The sequence below is a fragment of the Pelobates fuscus genome, chromosome 4 (genome assembly GCF_036172605.1).
Source record: "Pelobates fuscus isolate aPelFus1 chromosome 4, aPelFus1.pri, whole genome shotgun sequence".
Taxonomy (NCBI): Eukaryota; Metazoa; Chordata; class Amphibia; order Anura; family Pelobatidae; genus Pelobates; species Pelobates fuscus.
Window position 1 is genome coordinate 284,785,938 of NC_086320.1, and position 27,612 is coordinate 284,813,549.

At 41.3% G+C, this 27,612-nt stretch overlaps 1 protein-coding gene across 4 annotated transcripts in view; it reads right to left on the minus strand.

The window, feature by feature from the left end:
- Positions 1 to 27,612, minus strand: part of DNAJC13 (DnaJ heat shock protein family (Hsp40) member C13) — a 189,560-nt gene that overhangs the window by 111,160 nt on the left and 50,788 nt on the right. For all 4 annotated transcript variants that reach the window (XR_010090773.1, XM_063452169.1, XM_063452170.1 and 1 more), the window contains exons 3-11: positions 24,959 to 25,034; positions 14,875 to 15,024; positions 13,648 to 13,689; positions 13,133 to 13,333; positions 11,804 to 12,010; positions 11,584 to 11,679; positions 9,327 to 9,418; positions 5,761 to 5,927; positions 1,856 to 1,935 (exon numbers count right to left, since the gene is read on the minus strand). Coding sequence is in view for 3 of the 4 variants with exons in the window: in XM_063452169.1 (XP_063308239.1) it covers positions 1,856 to 1,935; positions 5,761 to 5,927; positions 9,327 to 9,418; positions 11,584 to 11,679; positions 11,804 to 12,010; positions 13,133 to 13,333; positions 13,648 to 13,689; positions 14,875 to 15,024; positions 24,959 to 25,034 (1,111 nt within the window). In the remaining variant the exon portion in view is untranslated. The remainder of the gene's footprint in view (positions 1 to 1,855; positions 1,936 to 5,760; positions 5,928 to 9,326; positions 9,419 to 11,583; positions 11,680 to 11,803; positions 12,011 to 13,132; positions 13,334 to 13,647; positions 13,690 to 14,874; positions 15,025 to 24,958; positions 25,035 to 27,612) is intronic.

The window sequence follows — 27,612 nt, forward strand, 5'->3', positions numbered from 1 at the left end:
GATCAATTAATGAACGCCTCAGGTACCAAACTATTCCCTAATTTAACGTCTGAATCCAAACTACCTCCGTCTAAACTCTTTAATTACCTAAGGGTCAAACATACACAGCACATAATTTGGAATTAAAGAAAGCACTATCAAACAATAAAAATATTTGTAATTATAATAAAGTTCATAAAATACTATCTAAAGATTTAGCCCTTGTACAAATCAGTAATACAGATATAAAAATAACCGCTATAAATAAATGGGGAAAAAGAATTAAACATTGAGATTTTACAGATCGAATGATATAAATCATTAATTAATATCAGAAAAGCTGCTCATTGTATAAATCTACAGGAAAATCAATGAAAATTGATTAACAAATGCTATTTAGTTCCTTCTAGAGTAGCCAAAATGTTCCCTAGGTCATCTGAGATGTGCTGGAGATGTGAGACAAAAAGAGGATCCTATCTACATATTATTCTTTGGAGAGAAAATTATTTACATGCATCCATAAAATAACGAATGGGAGATTAGGTGTCTACCCAGAAGTAGCTCTATTGCATTTGAAATAGCTTCCTTTATTTTTTTAAATCTCTCAATTATTATATCAATTACATATTGAACTGCCCTGTTATAATGGAAGAGAACAACTTATTATGGAAAAAACTGTATTAGTAAATTAACCTCACTGGGGCCCTGATGATGGCCCTAGGGTACGTATGATTGAAATGCCAGTGTCCCTTTGTTCCAAAAAGGTACATTATAAGTGCTGAAAATAGGCTATTTCTACAGGACATTCTCCTTTAGACAAGTGTCTATTTCTGTTTAATGGGAAATCTGGCCATGTGGAGCTGTGAATAGGATAACAGCAGACATGGTATGGCTGCTATCCACTTGTTTAACATTTCCATATATCTTACATGATGGGGCTGAACTACATGTCCAATAAACCTCTAACAGAAACAGAATAAGAAAAATCTCATAAATCTTATAGATCAGGGGCTTTCGATTGCTCAATCATTTTCTTGGTCTGGGAGGGATCTATATAATGTAGACACTAGCTTGGTGGTGCAATTTGTTTGTGAAGTGTGTGTTCTCTTTTTTAATTTTGGAAAAAGGGCAGATTTCAAGAGAAATTGTCACTTTTAAATTAACCGTGTTACAACCCCTGGCTGTCAGACACTTGGTTCCTTTACTTCTTGTTTGTTTAGCTCAGTGGAGTTAAACTCAAGAAGCAGGCAAATGCTCACAGCACAGCACCGGCCTTGCAAAGACTTCTCATTGAGCTGCATTTAAAAGTCAGTGAAGGCCACAGAAAGCCTGGGCTAGGGGAAAAGAGGAGGGCTTGCAAAGGCTGCAAACAATAGATCATACCGTACAATAGACATACCCTACAGTGGGCTGTGGTGCTTAAGATGACTAGAGTAACACTTCTAATAACTAATACACCAAAACGTGGCATCACCTTCACTCTGACAGTGACATTTTAAGGATGTCAAATTGTAAAGAAATTTCAAAGAATGCTTAAAGAGGAAGTAATTCAATTTATATTAAATCCCTCAAGCTAGGCCAGATTTTATTTTTTTATCGGTTTAAATGAAATAAATGTATCTTTATGAACAAAACACAGATGCAAAAGAAAACAAACAAACATAACCTGTAAAGAGTTATTCAATAACGTGTAAACTGTCAGAGGTCTGAATGAATTTCAATAAAGTTTGAAGCACATTACCTCTATTGAGGCTAAGCAGTTCTTTTGTAATTTATAGATTCTGCCCAATACGATAACACATTTATGACAGAACTGGATATTTGGGCAAGGGTTTGTGGCAACACAAATGCAAATTAATCACTAATTGCAACTTACATCTTGTGTTACAGCATGCAGAACTCCGCTGTAAGATATATTTGCATTAAATCTAAATACTGCATCAGCAAAGATCCCATCTAAAGGAGGAAAGAACAGAATAAATGTTCAGTTTTATACACAAGTATATCACATAACAGAAAGACGCTTACAATGCAGAAAACATTTTTTGGATGTTATGAATCTACAAATGGGGATCAGCACAAAAAGTATTAACACCACACGTGGTTTCAGCCAAGCGACAATAGCTAGTCCCACTCACGCTTCACTAGGAAATATGTCACTGCTTGTTTTACAGATAAATTCGAGGATACTGCATGAGAAACAAGGAATTGCTAAAGATGGGTGAATCACCCTTCTCCCCCGTGCTGCAGAGGATGTCTAATAACCACTTTCTAGGAATCTCCAGATTGATGCATTAGCTAGGCATTCAGCTTCCACAAAGTACAGATTGCATCATTTGCAGGTTAACTGTTATGAATGACATAGTCCATTTACGGTAAAATACATGTTCTCAATTTAATAGATATCCTGTGTCAATTAGGAAACAGCCAAGAGTGATGCCGAGGTCTGTGAATTCTCCCTTAAAATACAGTTTGTTAAAATATGTGCCAAGCCAGGAATCGATAAGAACTGCAAAAATCATTGGTAACTTGCACACATTAAAAAGTCTAACAACTGGAAAGGAGTTTATTCACTAAAAACTTGCTTGTGTTGAATTGAAAATCAAATTGAAAAATTCAGGCCAAATGAGCCAAACTGTGACAATTCTGTTTTCAATACACAACTATTCCTTAAAGGGACACTATAGTCACCTGAACAACTTCAGCTTAATGAGGTTGTTCAGGTGAGTGCTACAGCTTCCAATGTAAACACTGCCTTTTTCTTGTAAGCACTGTATTTTCTGAGAAAATGCAGTGTTTACATTGGAAGCTTGGAACACCTCTTGTTGCAGTCAATCAGACGGCCACCAGAGGGACTTCCGAGTTCAGAGGCCCTAAAAAGGCCTCTCGTCTGATGCATTCTGGGTGAATACTTCAGACGGGCTGTCAGCACACAAAGCACTGTGAACGCGCTTTGTGTGCTGAGGCTGTCAGCACTGCTGTGGGCGTGGCTTCAGCTGACAGCCCGAACCCACAGGGACGCTTTCTGTCCACAATAGTGGTTGAAGGGGGGAAGACCTACTCTCCTTCCCCCCCCCCCCCGGCCCCCACCCCTGTGCGGCGGGTGGGGGCCCTAAAATTATCAATAAGGGGGGGACCTATTGACCCCCCGGCCCCCACCCCTGAGCGGTGGGTGGGGGCCCTAAAATTATCAATAAGGGGGGGACCTATTGTCCCCCCCGGCCCCCATCCCTGAGCGGTGGGTGGGGGCCCTAAATACAAAGGGGGGGGGACCCTAGTTAACCCTTCCCCCCCACCCAAAAAAAAATTATCTCCCTACCTACCCCCTCACCCTAAAAATAATGAGGGGGGGAACATTAACTAAAAACCTGTAAAAAAAAAAAAAAAAGAGAAAAACAACTTACCATTCGATGTTTTCTTTCTTCTAAAATCTTCTTTCTTCAGCCCCAAAAAAGGCCAAATAAAAATCCATAATAACTGACGCAATTAAAAAAAAAAAAAAAACGAGCGCAAAAAAAACAATCCATGTTCACCCATGGAGGGCTCTGCGCAGACTGAGCTCCGCAGGGCGGGGGAAGGCTTATAAAGCCTTGCCCCACCCTGCAATTAGGCTAAGAACACTCTGATTGGTGGGTTTAAGCCAATCAGAGTGCTCTTTGTCATTTTACAAGCGTGGGAAAGTTCTTTGGAATTTTCCCACGCTTGTAAAATGACACAGAGCACTGATTGGATGGATTTCAAGCCATCCAATCACAGTGCTCTGTGTCATTTTACAAGTGTGGGAAAATTCCAAAGAACTTTCCCACGCTTGTAAAATGACAAAGAGCACTGTGATTGGATGGATTTCAAGCCATCCAATCACAGTGCTCTGTGTCATTTTACAAGCGTGGGAAAGTTCTTTGGAATTTTCCCACGCTTGTAAAATGACACAGAGCACTGTAATTGGATGGATTTCAAGCCATCCAATCACAGTGCTCTGTGTCATTTTACAAGCGTGGGAAAGTTCTTTGGAATTTTCCCACGCTTGTAAAATGACACAGAGCACTGTAATTGGATGGATTTCAAGCCATCCAATCACAGTGCTCTGTGTCATTTTACAAGCGTGGGAAAGTTCTTTGGAATTTTCCCACACTTGTAAAATGACACAGAGCACTGTGATTGGATGGATTTCAAGCCATTTGTATTTAGGGCCCCCACCCACCGCTCAAGGGTGGGGGCCGGGGGGGACAATAGGTCCCCCCCTTATTGATAATTTTAGGGCCCCCACCCGCCGCACAGGGGTGGGGACAATAGGTCCCCCCCCTTATTGATAATTTTAGAGCCCCCACCCGCCGCTCAGGGGTGGGGGCCGGGGGGGGACAGTAGGTCCCCACCCTCATTGATAATTTTAGGGCCCCCACCCGCCGCACAGGGGTGGGGGCCGGGGGGGGACAGTAGGTCCCCCCCCTCATTGATAATTTTAGGGCCCCCACCCGCCGCTCAGGGGTGGGGGCCGGGGGGGGGGGGACAGTAGGTCCCTCCCCCCTTATTGATAATTTTAGAAAGCGAGCTGAGCTGTCAGTCAGACAGCTCAGCTCGCGAACGCGCATTCCGCGCACATGCGCGGTATAGCACTATCTTCATAGGGCGGCATTCAATGCCGCTCTATGAAGAACGCGATTGGTGCAGCGCGAAGCCGCGCATGCGCACCACATCGCGATGACGCTTCTCTGTGAAAAGCGTCCTATTGGGCCCCGCGATTTCGTAATTTTGACGAAAAGGGGGCGCGGCATGGCTGGGAGCTCGGCGCTGGAACGGAGGTAAGTTTTTAATATAAAAACACCTCGAAAATTATTTTTAATAAATGAAAGTACATATAAAAGCAAGAAGGAAGGCTGGGGTACCTGTCTTTCTTATTTTATATGGTGACTATAGAGTCCCTTTAAGTGAATAATCATTACTGTAAAAATATGACACAAACTGCCACTCATTCCTTGAAAGTTGCATTAGTCCATGAATCTGCAGTTAAAACTTCATCAGGTTGGCAGGTATCGTATACATTCTTGGCATTACCAATATTCCAAACAAATCTTTAAATATTAACATTGATAAGATGGGAGTTCAGGCAAGGTATCAGAATTATGAAACACGCTAAGAGGATAATCAGCAATGGAAGTTATTTACTCAACATATTGATTAGCAGAATCAGGTGATGATGCTTAAAGGCACACTGTGTGCACCCAGACCACTTCAGCTCATTGAAGTGGTCTGGGTGCCAACTCCCATCACCCTTAACCCTGCAAGTTTAATTATTGCAGTTTTTATAAACTGCAATATTTACCTTGCAGGGTTAAGTCGTCCTCTAGTGGCTGTCTACCAGACAGCCACCAGAGGGACTTCCGGTTTCTTAGACGACTTTTGGTTGTCTAAACGACGCTGGACGTCCTCACGCTATGCACGAGGACGTCCAGCGTCCCTATAGGAAAGCACTGAATAATGCTTTCTTATGGGGAGGTGTAATGCGTGTGTGCGGCCATTGCCGCACATGCGCATTAGGACTCCCCTGCCAGCGGACGTGGGTGGAGCCTGACCCAGTCCCAGGTTTTTTTCCTGGCACTGGATAATCCCTTGAACCTCTAGTGAAGTCTCATAGAAGATACACATAAGTAGTCCTCCACCGGCAGCATAGATACAGTTTTTTTAATCTTTATTTATTTGAGAACGTCTTCGAAAAGTCAAAGATAACGAGGCATAGATAAGCTACGGTGGTAACAGTATAACAATCTGCCAGGTATAACTTACTTGGAGGTGTGTTTAAGAACCTTAAGTGAAGACTTTCTACTTCTTCATCTACAGGGACACTCATTAAACCCCAACGTTGCCCTCGTTGAGTTGGGGTCATCTTGACACAAATATCCCTGTTTCCCGACGCTCTGACTCCATCTAGCAGGCTTGCCAGCAATGAATCTCTGAGAAGAAGACACATAAATTGTGAAAATACTGGTTAAAGTTGGCACAAGTTAGCAAACACTGAATCCACATTGCAGAACATATAAAATACATTTTAATTTAATGTGGTGGAAGTTTATGGAAAATACCGTTGTGAAGAAAATGGACTTTTATTTAACATTTTCTTCTTTATTCGTTTGTTTCCTTTATTACTACATGGATATTGAATATTGGTTCGGTAGTTTGAAACTACCGAACACCGACCACCCTCCTGGCTCATTAAGTTCAAAAGAACCGACTATTAAGTGCTCCCTGGGCGGCCGCTGTTCGTATAGCCGAACGCCACGTGGAATAGAAAACGGCGGCCATCTTGTTCGCACGAGGGGAGTCAGCGGGACTTGGTCGTCGAGTGTCTGGAACTAAAATCGGACACTCAACCTCACGAATCACCGCTGAAACTACCGAACGCCGGCTTCTCTTAATTACCGAACAGCCAGAAGAGCGCCATTCGGTAGTTTTGTTCGTACAGACAAGGGGAGCAATCGCTCCTATGAGCCAGGAGGATCCATTCGGTACTTTGTTCGTTGTTTTACCTTTTTCTCAATTGACCGACCGCACACGCTGAATTCGTGGAACTGTTTTGGGCAGGAGCCTCGTGTGTGGTCGGTAAAACATGACTTCCAAACTTTTTAAGAACACCCTGATCTGGGTGAAATTTGGATATGTTTGTCCCCCAGATCGGGGCTATCAGGGGATATGTAATTTGTTGGGATACCTTGTGGGGAAAGGGGTTTTCCAACTTTTGGGAAAATTGTGTGCCCTCTACCTGGAGATAATTTATTTATTCCTTAACTTATCTCAATATCTCCCAGGCAGAGGGAAGGCGTGTATTACTGTAAAACTGTAGGATGATTGGCTAATGTCTTGGTTTGCTGTAGGAGGTCCTCTTGCAGGAGGATTTCTCATAAAAGCCAATGTGTTTTCAATAAACTTCATTCCTGTTACACCCTTCATGAAGTCTAGGCTCATGTTTGGGAAATATACTATTTGCTGAGGAGAATCGTCTTGGAAGCTGCATTCGTCTACCCTATTCCTCTACTCCCTGCTGCAGCTATATTCACTTATGCTCAGCTGTTGGGGAAGGAATAGAAGACCGCAGTACCATAGCCACTGCAGGTCTTAACAACTGTGTATAACAAAAACAAATAAACAAAAACCTGCAAATAAAGGTAAAGTGTATTATTTTCTTTACACTAAGCTAAATACCAATTATAAAGGTATTATTATAAGATCACTTGGTACCCACTTGTGACCTGTGAAATAGGATCTGAGTTATACATCACCCTTAATAATATTGTGTAGAAAATACCTTTACAATGGCAGGGTGGTTGCTCACATAATGCCATGACACAGTGGGTACAGGCTGAAGCAAGACATATACTTTTCTGCAAATTAAATAGTCCATGAACGAATTAATTCAGTTAATGTTGTCCTCAAACTGTGACTTGAATAAATGCTCTTAAAATACTAAAGTTGAAAATCAAAATACATATATTACAAAAGTTCAGTTTTTCAGAAGAAAGCCTAATAAGGATTCCTTCGATCTCCATTTAAACTAGTATTTCTCATCTCTGAGTTGGACCCAAATAAGGGTCATTATATTATTTCACTTAAGACACAATGGCAAGAAAAGCCATATCCTAAGTTTCAAGCAATGGGTAAGATATCTTACTGAAGAAGCATTTCCTTCCCTGATACTATGGAGGCCCTCACAACATTAGAAAGTCTAATGAAGTGGTTATTATACTATATATTACAATAGAGTTGCAGAATGGTCATTGAGCTAGTTTTAAAGTGTGTTGCCCAAAGACGCAATACATCAGGGTACATCTTAATGCACTTAAGATACAAACTGCATACATCAAGATGCCTAAACAGTTGAAACTATAAATCAGTGCATAACTCATCTCGCAGACCGTAACATGTTACTAAAAGCACTCCTACTCCATTTAGAGTACAGTGGTAATAAAAAAAAAAAAATGTCTTCTCAGCAGGGACGGAACTAGTGACAACAGGGCCCTGGTTTAAGCAGAGTTTTATTTGTTTGTAGTGTTGGCATTTGACTGCAAGATGAATGTGTGTAGTGTTGGCATTTGATTGCAAGATGAATGTGTGTAGTGTTGGCATTTGACTGCAAGTTGAATGTGTGTAGTGTTGGCATTTGACTGCAAGATGAATGTGTGTAGTGTTGGCATTTGACTGCAAGATGAATGTGTGTAGTGTTGGCATTTGACTGCAAGTTGAATGTGTGTAGTGTTGGCATTTGACTGCAGAGGTGTATTAGTGTGTAGCACTGGTGTTTGCATACAGGACTGTATTTAAAATATACACTAACACACACACAAAGAAAATGTGTATTTTAGTAACTTTCTGGTATCCATACCTTTTGAGTATAAGGGGGGTGGTTTCCCTGGAGATCAATGCAAGGTAGCTGCTGTAGGTGGGAGCATACTGGGTCTTGAGGAAGAGGGCTGATCCAGTCACTCTCCCTTCTCTCTCCACAGTGGCTATGTATGGGCAAAGGGAGGAAGTGAAGTAAAATCACTCCCTCCCAGCGTAGCACCACTCAGGAAAGCAGACAAAATGACAGAGGCACGGACCGGTGCTCTGTAAAGGACCAGGTCTCTCGATCAGGCCCTTGATCAGAGGTGGCTCTAACTGAAAGCCGTTGATGGGCCTTCACAAGCTTGTTGACCCCCCTGCTTATCTGTGCAATTTTTAAACGATTCAATATATAAGTATTTCAGCTAACAAAACGGACAGAAAAAAAAAATACATTGATTAAATTGTATACTAATACCCTCTTCTACCAATACATCTGTCCAATGATACAAATATATAATTGAAGCAGAATGTCCCCAATATGTGAGGTTAGACGTAGAATCAAGGATAAAACGAGATGAGCACATATGCAGTGCAGCATCATTATTGATAGTTTTATCTCTGTGCAATTAACATAGAGAACTAAATATAGAAATAGAACATTGCTACTAGACTCTACGTTGCTTTTAGAAGTACACTCAATATGAGAGAAAAAAAGGTTTACAATGTTTAAATATATGATAAAAAAGAAAAAAACACACATAGGAGACAACTGTAGTTTGACCATTAGATGGTATGGGATAAATCATACACAAAAGATGTGTTTGTTTTCGTAACTAAGGTGTGAATTGTCTGCAATTCAACTGGAATTTAAAGTAAATTTCACATTTTAGGCAAAAATAGTCAACCTGAAATAAAATGGCTTGGAGAGCTTTTCCATTTGACTACTTTGGCCTAAAGTTCACCTCACTCTGACTTTACAACAACTTAAACTTTAGTAATAACCCCGACTGTCACTTGCACCAGTTGAAAGTTACCTTTCAGTTGAGGAGTATTTCCGAATCTGTCCTTTGATAAACTCAATGGTAAAAAGTTGTGGACTCTCAGGATCATATACAAGTGCAAATATCTGTGAAAGAAACAAAAGTCAACCAAGTAATGTTCAGTTCCAACATTAGATATTTAACTAAAACCATATTTTCTTTTTTTTTTTTGTCAATCTTTGTTTTTATTGAGGCATAAGATGGTTCGGTACAGAAAGAAAAACAAGGGGTTAATGCATGAATGACGCATGACATGTATAACTGATTGTACAATGGTTACATGTAATCCCTAGAATAGCAGCCTCATTTTATAAACGGTACAACAGTAGTATTATACAAGCTAAACAGGTTATTTGTTATTTAATATTTTGTTGTTGGCCTAGTGCTGAGAGTACAAGATATGGATCATATGATCCGAATGGTAGCATGCAGACTAATTACCATAGCAAAGAGTATGTGTATTTGTTGAGATCAGATATCATTTGTCGCTTTAACTTTTGTCACTTTAACTTTTGTCGCTCTAACATTTGTCGCTTTTACATTTGTCGCTTTTACATTTGTCGCTTTTACATTTGTCGCTTTTACATTTGTCGCTTTTACATTAGTCGCTTTTACATTTGTCTCTTTAACATTCGTCGCTTTGTCCTTAGTCGCTTTAACATGTGTCGCTGTAACATGTGTCGCTTTAACACATATTTTCTTTTTATGCATGTTTTTAAATGTTACACTTGAGAAAGCTTTCTTCAACGATATAAATGGTAGCTTCATAAGCTATATTTAAAGGTAACACTACATGCAAAGTGTAGATTAAAGGACCACCATATCATTAGAAATACAAACATGTATGTGTAATGTTATAGTTTTACCCTACCTATATTGGTGTCTGCCCCCATGAGGATTAAAAAGTAGAGCTTTACTTACTTCCTGGCTGAGATCATAAAGATTAATGAGCTCAGCTTTCTCCATAGGCATGAATTTGGCGGCTAGTGCGCATGCGTGACAAAATGCTCTCTAGGAGCAGCCTTTGATTGAGAACAGAGTCAGACTCTGTTCATAGGGAAGGACAACCGCAATAAAAGCATTTTGCAGTTCAATGGATACATTGCAGTGTCTACAAAATTTCCAATGTTTTACACTGCAGGATTAAAAATAAAAAATAGAAGGCTACTGCACCCATACCACTTCATTCAGATGAATTGGTCTAGGTGGCTTAAGCAGACCTTTAATAATGAATTTATATTGTTACAGTAAATAAAATATTATTTGAACACACTTTAAGGAATTTGGCTATGTTGCTTAGTTTTCACAGCATTCGCATGTTTTTGTTCTATATGTGATTTCAAAAGCCAATGAATGCTATTTAAATTAACCCTTTCAGTGCTCTTCATGCACACAGCACTTTTGGAGAAATGTCCAATTCTGTGCAGATTCCTCCCAAGTCTGTTTAACCCCTTAAGGACACATGACATGTGTGACATGTCATGATTCCCTTTTATTCCAGAAGTTTGGTCCTTAAGGGGTTAAGCATGCCTGGAACATCATGCACCAACAATGTCGCCATAAACAAGGAACTGCCCCAATATAGTATTTATATTTACCTCCACTGGTTAATCTGTAATAGTGTTTATCAAGGTGAGGCAATGAGGAATTGTGACTTTAAGCAAGGCTGGCAGAAGGTTTTGAAATACTAAATAAATTAAAAAAATAAATAGGGTCTTGCACAACAGCAGTTATTAGTGATAACTGAACGTTCGTAATAAACAACATTATTACATAAGTAAATATGTAAAGTATCGATATGAGGCAGCACAGGCTATTAAAGGAAATGGGTATAAGCAACATGGCTGGAAGCATCACACTGCAACAATGCAATTGTGTGAGGAGTGATTCCACCTAGAAAAGACTGCTTTTCCTTATGTACAAAAGAGACAAATACAGTACTGTATTCATTCTAATTTGCCAGCTTAGTGAGTTGTTAGACAATGGTTATTGTGGGGAAAAAAAAGAAAAAAAAAAAAGTTATTGCCGAAATCGGATCTCAAAATTTCCACTTGCCACTAACCATTTGGCAAATAAAAATGTTGCCCTGGTAAATAGAAATTCACCCCAATGGACCCCCTAGGCTTCAGTGGAGAGTGACACTTCATGCCTGGGTAGTAGCACAGGATTTGAAATTGTAATCCTTGGTTGCAATGAATAGTCATGCTACATTTGCAAAATAAGGTCACCATCTAACACAGGTAACACTTACCTCTCCTAGTGGTTTTAGAGTTACTATATTATAGGTGGCTGGGTCTCGTTCTACCAGACATGTTTCAGTAAGGGCTAACAATCTTCTGACTGGCTCCTGAAATGCACAGCAGGAAGAAAAAGAAAAATTATCGGCGTGTTTGCCTCTAATGCAATTTCTCACTCACTCAAAACTCTAAAACTATACACTTCTAAATGTTGAAAAATTAAGTATTCCTCACCGAATGCCTAGGTGTGATTTTTTGAACAATGAATTCGGCTAATGAGGTGATGGATTCATCATTGCTGTATTTCCCCAAACGAAGACTGACAAAATGTTCAAACTCTACAGGTTCTTTTCTTGTCCGTAGGGTGATGCCAATATAATTCCCAGCATGCTCTATGGCACTTTTAATTATTTCATCTCTCTGCTCAGTTGCAAATAAATGCTGCAAAACAAAAGAATTGTATAATGTAAAGCATGAAACAAAAACAAATAAATAAATAAATAAAAAATACTGTAATGCAGAGTTTGTAAGTCAGAACATTCTTTGGACCATGGCTCAGTATCTGACTTTAACGTTTATCAAAGTACACATGAGGAAAGAACTTAATACACTGAGCTAGCAGGATTGTTGGCACATGTCTACAGTTGCCAATAAATCTACATAAAGATATCGTACATCCTTTCACCTGTACAATAATTCTCTGGATAGAGGTCTATGTTGATAACATAACAGGCTCGCCTCCTCTTGTCCTTCACTGCAACTACCGCATATGAGCTCTAGTTGCTGTGATTACTCCTCTGACGAGAGCATTTCTTACTTTGTCAGAGAGATATAAAAGCAAAGAGGTACCCATCACTAAGGTCCACTGGTAATTAAGCCAATGTAAGTGTCATTGGGGTGGTACACCCTACTTTGGGAAAAATGTCCAAGCAGGACAATATAGATCACGGTTTGCAGTTGAGGGGATATATTTACTTTGTGTCCCATTCTGCCAAGAATCACTAGACTTTAATAAAGCTTAATAATTTTACAGTTTTTAACAAAGGGCTAAAATAAATCACTCTTTAGTAGATATACCGCTTGATAAAAACATGCATTCATTTAATTATGCATTTTCTTATTCATGATATTTATAACACAAATTGCAAAAGCTGCAAATCTCTTGTCTGAAAGCCTTTGCAATCCCTCCCCTTGTTACCCAGCTGTGGCTGTCCAATCAAAGACTTCCAATGCTGCTCAATGAGAAGTCTTTGCAAGGCAAGTGCCCCGGGCAATTGTGGCCTCTCGAGTTTAGTTCCACTGAGCTAAACAACCAGAAACAAGAACAGTTGTCTGACTGAAAGCAGGAGGGTGTGGTAAGATTCAATTAGAGTGTTTGAAAATCTACTGAAATCTACACTTGCTGCAATATGGAAAAAAAGAGCACTTACTCCCAAAGTGCTTTAGGGGTCTGGAGTGTTCCCTTAAGCATGTCTAGGCTTAACTGGAATTGTTCATGCTCACTTGAAATCAAATTAAATTGAAAAGATGATCTACAAATCTTTAAGTAGTCTCAAAACTTACCAGTCGACTAAAGCCCCCATACACAATACAGAAGCCGCCTTGGTAGTCAGAGACTTCGGCAAATCCTTCAATATTTCGATAATCATACGAGCAGAGGATTCGGTTGGTTGTAGGGTCAATTTGATCAATGCCCCCAGGAGTCACTTCCAGAGTGACTAGTTTTCTTGTATCACTCCAGTGATGCTTATAGCAGTTGTACCTCTGCAGAAAAAAAAAAAGGAATCAAATATAGATTTACTTCAATAACGCACCTGGCAATAAAATTACATTTTATTAACATTAGTAGAAACTTGGAAATAAAATTAAGTTATTCCACTATCTATTACAAACTTATAATTTAAATAATTACTACAGAGTATCAGAACGCCTAACAGGATTATCAAAATAAATATTTTTTGCATTTATCAACTGAAGAAAAAGAATGGATTCTTTCTGTGGGTTGCATTACATCATTAATGTTGTTTATCACACTCCATAGTACAAGGGAATAATTATCCAATAACACTTATACATACCCTTCCAGTTATCTTTCCTTCAGAAAAGTCTGTTCTGAATCGCTACAGGGAATAAATACATGTGATTTAATTTCAAGAACAGTTGTTTACGGCACTATTCATTTCACACTGCGGTTTTCATTAGAAGCAAAGATAAAACTTTTATATTAAATGATGAGAAAATGGTGCCAGTCCTCATAAAGGCATCACAGACAAATGCATGCTTATTCGCTTGAAGAGCTGCTGCTACATAATACAGAATGCTTGTTCCACCCAGTACACAATGATCTGCATATTGCAGTACTGTACCCATCTGACTTTTTCTCCTTAGGGGCCTAATTTTTTTCCAATCTAAAGTATTTAACATTTTTGGTAAACAAGTTGGTAGTAAAACTAAATCCAATGGCAAAGACCATGAACATGAAATTAACAGATTGGTTAAGAAAAGTTAACTATTTTTTACCAAACTGTGGCACAGATTGATGGTAACATGTTTGGCTACAAAGTGATGGACGCTCCATGTGGAATGACGTGATCTTCCCGTCCATTTTGCCCAGTTTGAATTTGTGGCCTGTGACACTGTGCGAAATAAAATGTGGTCGCAGAAAACGAATGAATCAAAATTCCTAGTTTTCTTTAGACTAACACAGGCATGTTCCAAATGTTGATGTTTAAACTGCATTAAAAGCATTGGAAAAACTTACTTAATTGAATTAATGTCACTCAACTATGTAGCCTGACAAAACAAAAAGGGTTTGATTGATAAAATTAACAGTAAAAATTATAAAATGTATACACAACACAAAAACTAGCACGCACAATAACAAAAAATATATACTTTTTTTTCTAGAGTTTTGAGTTCTATGCCCATGATTCAACTAAAAGACCAAGCATGCCAAATATTAAAATAGTTCAGCTTTCGAAAGATTGTACTCCTTGTAAATTGAAAATAGTAGAAAATATCCATTTAATATGTGGCAATCCCAAATCAAGACACAAACATATATTAATTTTGAAAAAAATCCTTTAGCTGCAATAGCAGTAAAAACTACCATCAATGTCTAGATTGGGTATGAAGCTTTTGAAAGACAATATCAGTCTACATTGGTTTGTGTTTCCACACGTTTTGTTTTCCATGAAAGTTCACTATACCAAGTCCAGTGAGGGCACACGTATATACACACACAAATGATCACAACCTCCCCACACCATGTAAAAATAATACAGCTACATTACTTTATATCTTACCAAGGCTTCCGTAAGAAGTTCTGTTCTGTGCTCTGTGGAAAATTTTAATGTTTCAGATTTTTTTCCGCTGCCCTTTCGGAAAGTAAGGGCAAATTCCGTTCCTTGTCCTTTGCCCACAGGGCCGATACCACAAATGTCTCCATAAGGCCACTAAAAAAATAAATGTAAACAAAACATGAAATGCCAGTGTGGTAAATTAAATAGTAATATACAGATATGGTTAGATTGCTGTTAAAGCCTTTGTATATTGTTCTACCAGTGCCCCTGTGCAGCCCCATTTGTTGTTTGTATATGCTTTTTTTAATGATGATTATATTTAAATTTATACATGGAGAAAATCATGGAAGGGTAGAAGTAGAGATTTGCAGCTCACACCATCTTGGAAACAAACAAGCAAAAACAAATGGCATCCAACAGCACCAACACCAATCACTAAACATAGCAGTTGGAGTTAGGGAGATTTAGTAAAAATATTTTTAAATGGATAAAGGGTTACTCCAACCACCAGAAACACTTCAGTTATTTAAAGTGGCCATAGTGGTAGGAATACGTATGTGCAGTGTTTCAGCTCGAAAGACATTACATACTGAATAAGCTGTACTTTTTTGCCGTGGGCTACTTCAGTACACATGACTTTGGCATCCCAGAACTATCATCAGTGAATTTGAATGACAATTTTACGCATATTTTAGTCTGTCGTCAGCATGTCCTACTGTGCGCTTCCTCCAGCCATTGAAGGAATGGTTAGGTTTTTTCCTTTTTCTTTTATAATCTGCCATCCCTTTGCCAGCTCAGAGCGGGTGCATGCAATCTAAGCCAGCAAAATAGTCTAATCACAGACTTCTCTATGTGAAGCCTGTGATTGCACTTGGCGTGGCAGCCCTGACTTCACCAACAGGCATGGAAAGCAGTGCAGGAGCGGTTATGGACAAAATACTTGAATGGATTAGTAACGGTTTCCTCTCATCCTGCTCCCCCCCTTCCCATCGAGCAAAACCCTCGTGTAACAAAATGGAGATTCACTGTGTTAAATTGCCTGTTAGAGGAACTGCTTCCCTTTCTAACCCCTCCCCCTCCTTCTTTGTTCAGCAAACGGCACTCTCAAGAACTTGCCACGTGTAATAAAATGGTGCTGGGATACAAAGGAATGTCATGTGACGATGCTGGGGTCACGCCCAGTGGGATGGTAACAGGAAAGACCTCCTAACTTTTAACCAATTGTTGAAGTATATTCTCTGTTATCTCTGACTATGCATATGACGTATTTCTGGCTTTTAAGGGGCTCCCACCCCTCGGAATAAACACATTCCTGAAGTTTTTCATGAGCCTGAAACTGTGTCCAGTGTGAATTACTATTAGGAAGCGTGCACGCATATACTTATTAATTTGGACAGGGGCAGATATACAAAGATTATCAAACATTTGATTTGATCTATAACAGAGCTTCTTAATTAGCCATCAATGTGCTGCAACTCAAGAATTAAAGAAAAAAAAAAAAAAAAAAAAAATGCTAAGCAAAAACCTATGTAAAACAGAAAGCCAAAAATATTATGATGTAAAAATACATTTTAGATTAAGTGCGCCTAGTTCTGAGATTTTTTTTAAAAGATCTAAATGCTATTTGTTCCTTGATATTTGTGCCATGATAACTCTTTGCACCTTCCATTAAAGTTGAAGTGCCTCTGTCATGTATTTGCATATTTTGCAAAGTTCCCCTGAAGTGGATACTCTCAGTCCGTGGGAGGGAGCCAGATGGTGAAGCCGAAGGAGATATACTCACCTGAAGCTCTCCCTTGCACGTGCCGTCATCTTCTTTCGTCAGAAGTCTACTTCACGGGGGCGTGTCCTGGACGCAGACCGGAGCAGCCGCATGTAAGTGGAGCTCCGTGCCGCGGCGGCTATTAAAGGCGGAATACTAAGCCCATCACGCGACGAAACGCTACCAAAACTGACCTCCAACTAACATGTCTCAGACTAAAGGCAAACGGGCGGGTGAGAAGGCAAATTTTTTCGCCGCACGGACGGCGCAGGGGAAGGCCCCAAGCCAGACTGAAAATTTCCAAGATGGCGCCGAAGGAGAATCTGAAGCAGAAACGGGCGACCAGGAAAACCCACTGACACACAGCTCCCTGAAAAAACTGCTGGAGGAAATGTCAGACAAGATAGTGGGTAAGCTAGACACCGCTATTAAAGACCTGCAAAAAGAAATCCAAGATATAGGCCAGCGCACGTCGCACGCCGAGGATCAGCTTGCAGATTTGGCAGAGGCCCACAACACCCTCGCTGACACGGTGGAGGCCCTGGCTGGAAGGTTAAATGATCATGACCTAAAGATAGCCGACATGGAAGATCGGGCGCGCCGCAACAACTTGCGGATAAGAGGAGTAGCGGAAACGGTGAAAACTGAGGATCTCTCTGCACACATCACGGGCCTACTACGAGAACTGGCCCCGGACCTGCCGCATGATATACTCCTGCTAGACAGAATCCACAGGACAGCCAAACCCACATTTCTACCTCCATCCACTCCGAGAGATATCTTACTCAGGATGCATTACTATCATGCTAAGGAGGCGATTCTCACTGCCTGCAGAAAACGGAGGGAGATGCCACCGGCTTACAAAGACATAGCCATATATGCGGACATTTCCTCTTACACACTCAAGAGGAGACGAGACTTCAGAGAGGTAACCACCCGACTCAGGGAGAACCACTTGCCATACCGATGGGGATATCCCACCAAACTCCTGGTACTGAAAGAAGGGAAGACAACCGCCATCGGCTCCCCGGAGGAAGGCCAGAAAATCTTGAGAGAATGGAACATCGCAGCTGCGCCAACGAAGGCCCAAGAAGGAGACAGATCCAGAGTGACACAAGACTGGAAAAAGGCGAAAAAAAGATAAAGGACAATGACTGTCAGTGTGGGCGCCCTATGGTGACCTAATACATGGACATTTAAGCTGCAAGGCTGGGTAATGTACGAAACTGCAATGCATATACACCACACCACATATGCCCCCGGTAGAGTGAGAGGATGAGGGAGGGAGGGCTGCAGGGAGCACAAGAGATAGGAAGATAGCACAGAAACATGCTCCAGCTCTCCCCTCCTAACTCACTAAGGTGAGCCGGACCAACACAACATACCCACACCAAGTAGCTTTAGGCAATTAAAAAAAAAGAAAAGAAAAAAAAAAAGAAAAAAAAATTAAAAAAAAGAAAAAAATAAAAAAAAATCGAAACACTAAAAGCAAAAATAGTACAGAGGGGCCACCCTCATAACTCTAAAATATTCATCCGTAGAACGATTAAGCGAGACTACACTGACATGTTAAATGTAACGAGCAAAAAAAAAAAAAAGAGAGCACTAAGCAACAAAAGACACTACGTCTACAAGAAAGATGCAAAGTCGCGAAACTTTAGCTGAGAGCTGGGCTTGCCCAGCACACGCATGTAGTATAGCCGCACAGGAAATTGATATTCCTGTAGGACAGGAGGTCTTACGACCTCTTCCCCCACGGCACGCCAATGCAGTGCCATGCCGAATCCACGGCACCAATATCACTAAAGAATGTTTATGTATATACTTTGGTTAAAGTTACTGTATTACTGTATGTTGTTATCAGTTATGTTTTTGATTTATATGTTATGTACCTTACCACCAAACCGGGGACAGGGTTAGTGGGTGATTCAATGATTAGCAGTATACAAACTATGCCAAACACTGAATGTCGGGGGGTCGAGACTGCTAACGACTCCATAGGCACATTAAGGGAACTACCCTACACACAGGGGAGGACTCTGCTCAGCACGAGCGAGCTGGGAAGGGCAGAGACCCCCGAAACAATCGAATACCACCTCAGAGGTGCAGAGTACCGATCCCACGACCCACCGTGATAGTCTGTTCTTTCAATGTCAGAGGTCTAAACGCCCCGGTGAAAAGACATCTGCTCACCAGAGAAGCTAGGGCCCTAGGAGCTGATGTCCTTTGCCTTCAAGAAACGCACTTTAGGCATAATGACCACCCAGCAGTATTGACTAATGACTACCCGACCCAATTCCACGCCACGTCTCCAGCGAAAGTTAGAGGGGTGTCCATCCTGATTAGTAGGGCGGTCTCGTTTAAGCTCCTTTCCTCAGACATAGACCCAAACGGCAGATACATAATCCCCATAGGAGAACTTAACGATGTGTTGTACACCATCGTAAACATCTACTCCCCCAACACCAACCAGCGAAATTTCCTGCACAAAATTCTGACCAAAACGAGCTCTGTCCAAAAGGGCGTCACAGTGATTGGAGGTGACATCAATCACATTCTAGACCCGACACTCGACACGACACTACCGACACATAGGGTACGCCACTGCCCCCTGAATAGGCAATGTAGGGCCATAGCGAAACTCCTACATACCCATCACCTATATGACGCTTGGAGAACCACACACCCAACAGAAAGAAAGTACACTCACTACTCAGCTGTGCATAACTCCTACTCGAAAATCGACGGATTTCTGGTGGCAGGCTCAGCACTTGACCAAATCATATCCAGCGACATAAAACAGATCACATGGTCAGACCACGCACCAGTAACCCTAGAATTAAAAAACAATTACGACTTTAAGCACCGCAGCCCCTGGAAAATTAATAACTCCCTGCTGAGGGACGAGCGGTTTGCAGACACACTGGCAGGTGATATCCACACATATTTCCAATTAAACGATACCAAAGATATCTCAGATGCTACCTTGTGGCTGGCACACAAATCAGTAGCGAGAGGCTTACTAATACGCAGAGCGGCATACGTGAAAAAACAGCGGCAAACACAACTCAGAACATGGCAAACAGAACTATACGAGATAAACAGACTGAACCAAATCGCACCGACTATAGAGACAAAAACCAAGATAGCCCAGCTCAATAAGCTCATACTCCAACACGCACTAGACACGGTCAACTTAAACATGCAACGACTCAGATTGTCACATTATGTCCAGGGCAACAGAGCTAGTAAGCTATTAGCGCAACGCCTAAAAACCAGGCAGGCGAACCAAAAAATATCCTACCTCACAGACCAAGCAGGAGCCAAAATATCCACCCCTAAGGGAATTAGTGAGGTGTTTGCTACATACTACTCCTCTCTATATAACATAAAGCACAACACACACACGACGCACCCGACAGACCTCAATATTAGAAAGTACCTAGACACGATCACACTACCTAAGATCACAGCTCAACACAAATCAGCACTCACCAAACCGATCGAGGAACAGGAAATCATAGACCTGATCAAAGACCTCCCGATGGGGAAATCTCCAGGGCCAGACGGGTTTGACAACCACTATTACAAGAGGTTTGGCACCATACTGGCACCTTACCTGGCTAGACTGTTCACAGAGGCGGCTCTCAAGGGGGAACTCCCCAGGGAAACACTAGCAGCGCATATTGTGACACTCCCTAAACCGAACAAGCCCCCAACGGTGCCGCAGAACTTTAGACCTATCTCCCTCCTAAATACAGATGCCAAGCTTTTCGCTAAACTCTACGCCAACCGCCTAGGGAAAATATTACCGCACATCATCCATAACGACCAAGTGGGTTTTATAAAAGGGAGGCAGGGGGCAGATAATACGAGGAAAGTTATCAATATACTCCACCATCTGAAACTCAGAAAAGGGGCGGGTCTCATGGTCTCCCTTGACGCCGAAAAGGCGTTTGACCGATTGCACTGGGGGTTCCTCCAGCAGGTATTAGGCAAATTCGACATCCCCGAAGGGTTTGTGTCGGTGGTCAAAGCCCTCTATAGCGACCCCTCAGCGAGAGTACTTAATGCGGGTTTTTTATCCGAGCCGTTCCGGCTCACAAACGGAACGAGACAAGGGTGCCCCCTATCCCCTTTGCTCTACGTCCTGGCGCTAGAGCCGCTGGCGATCAGGATAAGAGAGAACACGGCGATTCATGGGATGGGGATTGGAAACAAGATGTACAAGGCGAACCTATTCGCCGACGACATATTACTCACCCTCACGCAACCTAACATCTCCCTGCCGAACCTCCTACACGAAATAGAAACGTACGGAGGGCACTCATATTACAAACTCAACATCTCGAAAACGCAGGCGATGGGGATAGGGATACCACGAAGTGACATAGACCACTTGAAACACACTTTCCCCTTAGATTGGAGAGACGACTACCTCACCTTCCTGGGATTGAGAATCCCAAAAGAGCCGCAAGGTCTCCTGGAGCTCAACTATGGGAGACTGCAGAGGGAAATTAGCGACACACTAAAACAGTGGGAGACTAAATACATGTCCTGGGTAGGGAGACTAGCGGCGGTAAAGATGATGTTACTGCCAAAATACCAATACCTGCTCAGAACACTACAGATTCCATTACCTCACATATACCTCCGAAAACTGCAAAACACCCTCACCAGCTTCGTATGGGCGCACAAAAAAGTGAGGGTAGCCACAAAGATCCTCACCAGACAGGTGTCGCAGGGAGGGCTGGGTTTGCCAGAGGTCCAGACATACTATAGAGCAGCCCTGCTGACTACAGCACTACAGACACACACGACACAAAACCCACCACAATGGGTGGAGATGGAGTCCACTTGGACATGTCCCAAAGGACTCAAATATCTCTTCTGGGTACCTCATGGGAAACGCCCGGCGCTCCCTGAGATGCCCACCACAACCGAAACCTTACTGAAGATTTGGGACAAAGTAAGACCTCAACTGGGGTACACCACCAAATGGACAATGGCCACCCCCCTATACAGCTTACATATAGCACACCCCAACTTTGACCACCGGGGATGGACTGAGAAAGGATGCACACTGGTTACTCACCTGTTTAACCATGGACTCCTAAAACAATTCCCTGACTTGCAAGCCGAGTATGACTTACCACAGCGGTTGATATTCTCTTACCTCCAACTAAAAGGCATACTGTCGCACGACACCACCACAATCATTCCGTCACAAGCGAAAAACATAGAAAAGGCATGTACGACTATGACCATGCCCACTAAGCCGCTGTCACTTATGTATGCCGCTCTCATTGACTCCACAGACCAACCACAAAAGGACAACTTTAGAGACGCCTGGCATAGGGAATTAGGCATGACACTTACAGTTGAGCAATGGAACAAGGCATTCATTGCACACAAAGGCAGGTCCAGATGCGCCTCCCACTTAGAGCTCCTCCGCAAGCTGCAATACAGATGGTACCTGGTACCAACCAGATTAGCCAACATATACCCAGGCACCTCCAAGCTTTGCTGGAGATGCTCCAAAGCAGAAGGTACAATGCTCCACACATGGTGGGCCTGCACGGCCCTCAAAGAATATTGGAGCGGGGTAGAAGGGACCATCAATGGTGCGCTACACTTAGACACCAAGCTAAATCCAGAAACAGCTTTACTGTTCATGTCGCTAGAAACCTACACTAAATCACAAGCCAGCCTAATATTCCACATACTAATGGCAGCTAACCTTTTGATAGCTAGGAATTGGAAACAAACGCAAGCACCTACAAGATCTAATGTCAGCCAGCAAACCACACTAAACCTGACGTATGAGACTGGGACCTACCAGGGGTTCCACCCATCGAAACACATGATACAGGCCAAGAAAGACTGGGAGGCATACATAGAGAGGGACAAAGAGCTGAACCCCTAAGAGGATAGGGACAAACGTTACCTCCACACAAAGGGAATCACTAAAAAAAAAAAAAAAAAAAACATATCAGGTAGAAGGGAGGACAAGAAATCACTACGACAGGAGTAATAGACGAACTGAACAATCAGGTACGAGCGTCCACATTCGGGAGAAGAAGGCGTGGATTATAAGGTCAACGGCCCTAAAGACAGAGAGGCAGGCATAGTACCCACTATGTACATATCTATAGCGAAGTAAGGTACCCCGTTCTCATCGCCCCCTCACCTATAGCCCCATCCCCCTCCCCCCCCCCAGGAGTACACGGTGAAATCAATTGGGAGATAGCCCACACTGATGTGCCCGCGATAAAGCACCAGTAGCATGCATAAGTATATTCTGATTGTGACTTTAAAAATGTATCACTGTAAATGGAATGTCGCATTGTAAATGGCTCCTTTACCCACCCCTTTTTTCCTTCTGTATCCCAGTTTTGATATTTGGACTTGAAAAATAAAAATTGTCAAATTGAAAAAAAAGAAGTCTACTTCACTGCTGCACTCTCTGACAAACACAAAACTGCCGCACTGAGGTTTATGGAGGATGCTCTAAAAACATAGCTTCCTACATATTGCTCAACTCTCTGAGCAGATGCCTACTAGCAATAACTTTAAAGGACCACTATAGGCACCCAGACCACTTCAGCTTAATGAAGTGTTCTGGGTGCCTGGTCCAGCTAGGATTAACCCTTTTTTTTTTTTTTTTTTTTTAAATAAACATAGCAGTTTCAGAGAAACTGCTATGTTTACACTGAGGGTTAATCCAGCCTCTAGTGGCTGTCTCATTGACAGCCGCTAGAGGCGCTTGCGTGCTTCTCACTGTGAAAATCACAGTGAGAAGACGCTTGCGTCCATAGGAAAGCATTGTAAATGCTTTCCTATGAACTGGCTGAATGCGCGCGCGGCTCCTGCCGATGATGTCGCTAGGAAGGAGGAGAGGAGGAGGAAAGCTCCCTGCCCGGCGCTGGAGAAAGGTAAGATTTTAACCCCTTCCTCTCTCCAGAGCCCGGCTGGAGGGGGACCTTGAGGGTGGGGGCACCCTCAGGGCACTATAGTGGTCCTTTAAGAATTGACAAAACATGACGGTGGAAGCTCTGAATCTTGTTAAGTTTTGTCAACTTTGCAATTACAATTAAAGTTTGTCAACTTTGCAATTACAATTAAAGTTGTCTCTACATTGTCTTTTGATTGTGCGGTTTCAATACAATCAATATGAGTTAGATGATACTGCTACCACATCGGTTATTTAATTTATCCCTACCCTTTCAGTGATGTTATGTTTCTTCTTTTTTTTTGTCCACTAGTTTTAGACAATCAGAGTTAATCTCCTTGAAATGTCCTCCAACATCGGCAAATATGCAATGAGATAAAGAGACAATTAAATAGAATATAGTGTAGTATGCCAGATATCGATTGAAGATAACAAGAGGAAATTCACTTCTGGTGTATAGAGCTAAAAGTTAGCTCTACTTCTATGTGCCTGGTTGGTATGATCCTTGTCTAGGGATATGCAGTGTATTTCTTGTTCCAAAGAAGGGTGGTTTTGAGGGTATGTAAAAAGACAGATATAGATATAGACAGATAGAATTATACCACTTCACACTATTTATTGGGAGCTATCGGGGGACTCCAAAAACATTAGTATAAACCTACACACATACCCACCAACCACCATATACAAAACACCAAATATATTTTTACATACCCTCCAGACCACAACATACACTACTTAGGCGGGGATCATATCGATCAGGCTCATAGAAGTAGAGCTGTTCGCTCTAAAAACACTGTCAGTGTATTTCATCTAGTCATCGTCAATCAATACCTGGCATACTACACTACATTCTATTTTATTGTTTCTTTATCTCGTTGCATATTTGCCCACATCTGAGGACATTTCAAGGCGCTACTCCCTTTTCCCCTGTGTAAATTTTATTCTTGCCCGGTAAAGAGAGCCTCCAGTTTGGGCTGTTCGAGCTGCCTTCTTCATTCAACCAGAAGAGCTAGAAACCTACCAACTTTTATTCTCCTTGAATCAGAGTTAATTGCTGATGTGTTTAAATTACATGAATTTCAGAATTTGGGCCAAAACACAGGTATTTTCTATGTTATTTACCAATTCAACTATAAGCCTTAACGTTTTATTCACATTTTAGTGCATAAACTTATTGTCCTACTTTCCTTTCTCACTTAGTACATACATACATTAATTTTAAAGTTCATAATAAATTGCATATCAAGTCATCCTCTTGTGACAGGTGCAAAAGAAATAGGATGCATTCTAATTGCAGCAGACTTATTTTCCAACAACACATTGTAACAGTACATTTACCACAAACATTTAAAGAGACAACACATACGCACCTGATTTGTAACTTCGAGCGTATTAGGGTTGTATGTGGTTATAGCATGTGTCCCAACAGAAAACACTCTTTTATACCTGCAGAAGAGAAAAAAAAGTATTTGAAAAACTATTGAATTGTAGTTTAATATGCTTGTCAGAAACATATATGCGATGTATCAATTTAACATTATTAATGTATATAGAATTAAAATTTAAAAAATTGCAGTAACATTTTCCTTTAATGCAAAACAATTGCTTGTATGAGATTCAAGAATATGAAAGGAAGAGGACAATCCCACTGGTGTAGGGTGTCCAGTTCTAGACATGCTGACCAGTCCAAGTTTTATGAAGAAATAAAGACATGGCTCTTTGAAACGGCCATCACACATCAGCACTAACCTCTCATTTCTGTTATTTTCGTTAAATGTCTATGTCATTCCCTTTTCAGTACAGATTCATACTATAAGTAAATAAATTCATATATAGTTGGGGATAGGGGTATCAACAAGTAAATGAATAGTTTTGAAACAATAGGTAAAAGCCAAACCGTTAAAACATGTTCTAATTATAGGCAATATGGTATACTTTAGATGTAATAACAGATTACATGCAGGTATACATGATACCATTTGTAATCTTTGTGTGGACACTTTACCCAGCTCTACTAACCCCTACTAACCCATAACATAAAATCTAGTCAGTGTGTGCTAAATTTAATGTAATAGGAATGTCAAATAAAGAAGGTTAAAAGGCATGGCAAAATATTTTGCTCCCAGCTATAATTAAAATGCAAAAGTTCAAAGCTACTTTACTACAACTGTTTTTACATTTTATAAGACTAAATAAAACTGACAAAATTTCATGCCACAGTACGCTATACACAATAAACCCCCTCTCAAATTCTGCAAGTGCCGCAATATATTATAAAAAGATGAATGAACATTATCTATTGATCTGGAAAATAACAATGCCATGGAAAGGATATTGCACCATACCATTCTCCTCCACAGGAGACCAAATACCAGATTATTTTACAACAAAAACAGAGAATATGAGAACTCTGAAAATGGACAATGGCTTAGAGAAATTCAATAGCTTGCCCTCCTCGCTCAGGTCTCAAAATAGCGTTTGCTCACATGTGCCATTAAAGAGTGAACCTATACCATTGTATATCAGACTGATGGCACCTATAAGGGAAGTCCAGAACCGACATGCTGGCAAGTTCTCTTTGCACAAGAGATACAGCAACCTTGGACGATCGCTTTGGCTTTCTCGGGCCTCGTCGGGGTTCTCATATTCTCTGTTTTTGTTGCAGATTATTTTACGCTTCTGTTTCCCACAGCTTTATTAATGTTAAAAAGATAGTGTTTTACTGAAATCAGTTTTCATATTACACAACAGGAAGGGACAAGAGCATTTCTTTTGAAATGATGGAAAGAGGATGGAGTTTTAGTTACCAGAAACGCCTAGTCTTTGAATAACTTATTTGGAACAAACTAGATATTTCCTCAGTTAAAGGACCACTATAGTAACCCAGACCACTTCAGCTTAATGAAGTGGTCTGGGTACCAGGCCCCCCAGGATTTAACCCTGCAGCTGTAAACATAGCAGTTTCAGAGAAACTTATGTTTACATTGCAGGGTTAATTCAGCCTCTAGTGGCTGTCTGTTTTTAATGCGCGTGACACTCTGGACGCGCATGCGCATTCGGCTCCACTCGGAAGCTGACGTCCGAGGGGGGGGAGAGGTCACCAGCACCGAGAGGGGGCCTGGCGCTGGATAAAGGTAAGTGGCTGAAGGAGGTCCTGAGGGAGGGGGGGACCTAAGGATTATATAGTGTCAGGAAAACTAGTTTGTTTTCCTGACACTATAGTGATCCCTTAAGAAAAGAAAAAACAAAGTTATATATTACTATAAAAATATTAATTAAGGGGGCAGATACAAATATGAGATCCATGCTATCGGCTCCATTTAAAGCCAATTACTTCCGTGCAACCAGGCCTATTGGCTTTGTACACCCTGTTCCAAATTATTATGCAAATTCTATTTAAGTGTCACAAAGATTAAATATTTTGTTTTTCAGTTTAACTCATGGATGGCATTGTGTCTCATGGCTCTTTTGATCACTGAAAACAATCTCGGACACCTGTGATGATAAGATTGCCAGGTGAGCCCAATTTAAAGAAAAACTACTAAAGGAGGGGGTTCCACATTATTAAGCAGAGCTCCATTTTCATGCAATATGGGAAAGAAAAAGGATCTCTCTGCTGCCGAAAAGAGTGAAATAGTTCAACGCCTTGGACGAGGTATGAAAACATTAGATATTTCACGAAAACTTAAGTGTGATCATAGCACTATTAAGAGATTTGTGGCTGATTCAGAGCACAGACAGGTTTGTGCAGATAAAGGCACATTGAGGAAGATTTCTGCCAGAGCAATGCATCAGATCAAGAGAGCAGCTGCTAAAATTCCATTACATAGCAGCAAACAGATATTTGAAGCTGCTGGTGCCTCTGGAGTCCCACGGACATCAAGGTGTAGAGTCCTCCAGAGTCTTGCAACTGTGCATAAACCTTCTATTTGGCCACCACTAACCAAAACGGCTGCATTGGGCAGAAAAATACATGAAGACTAATTTTCAAACAGTCCTGTTCACTGATGAGTGCCGTGCAACC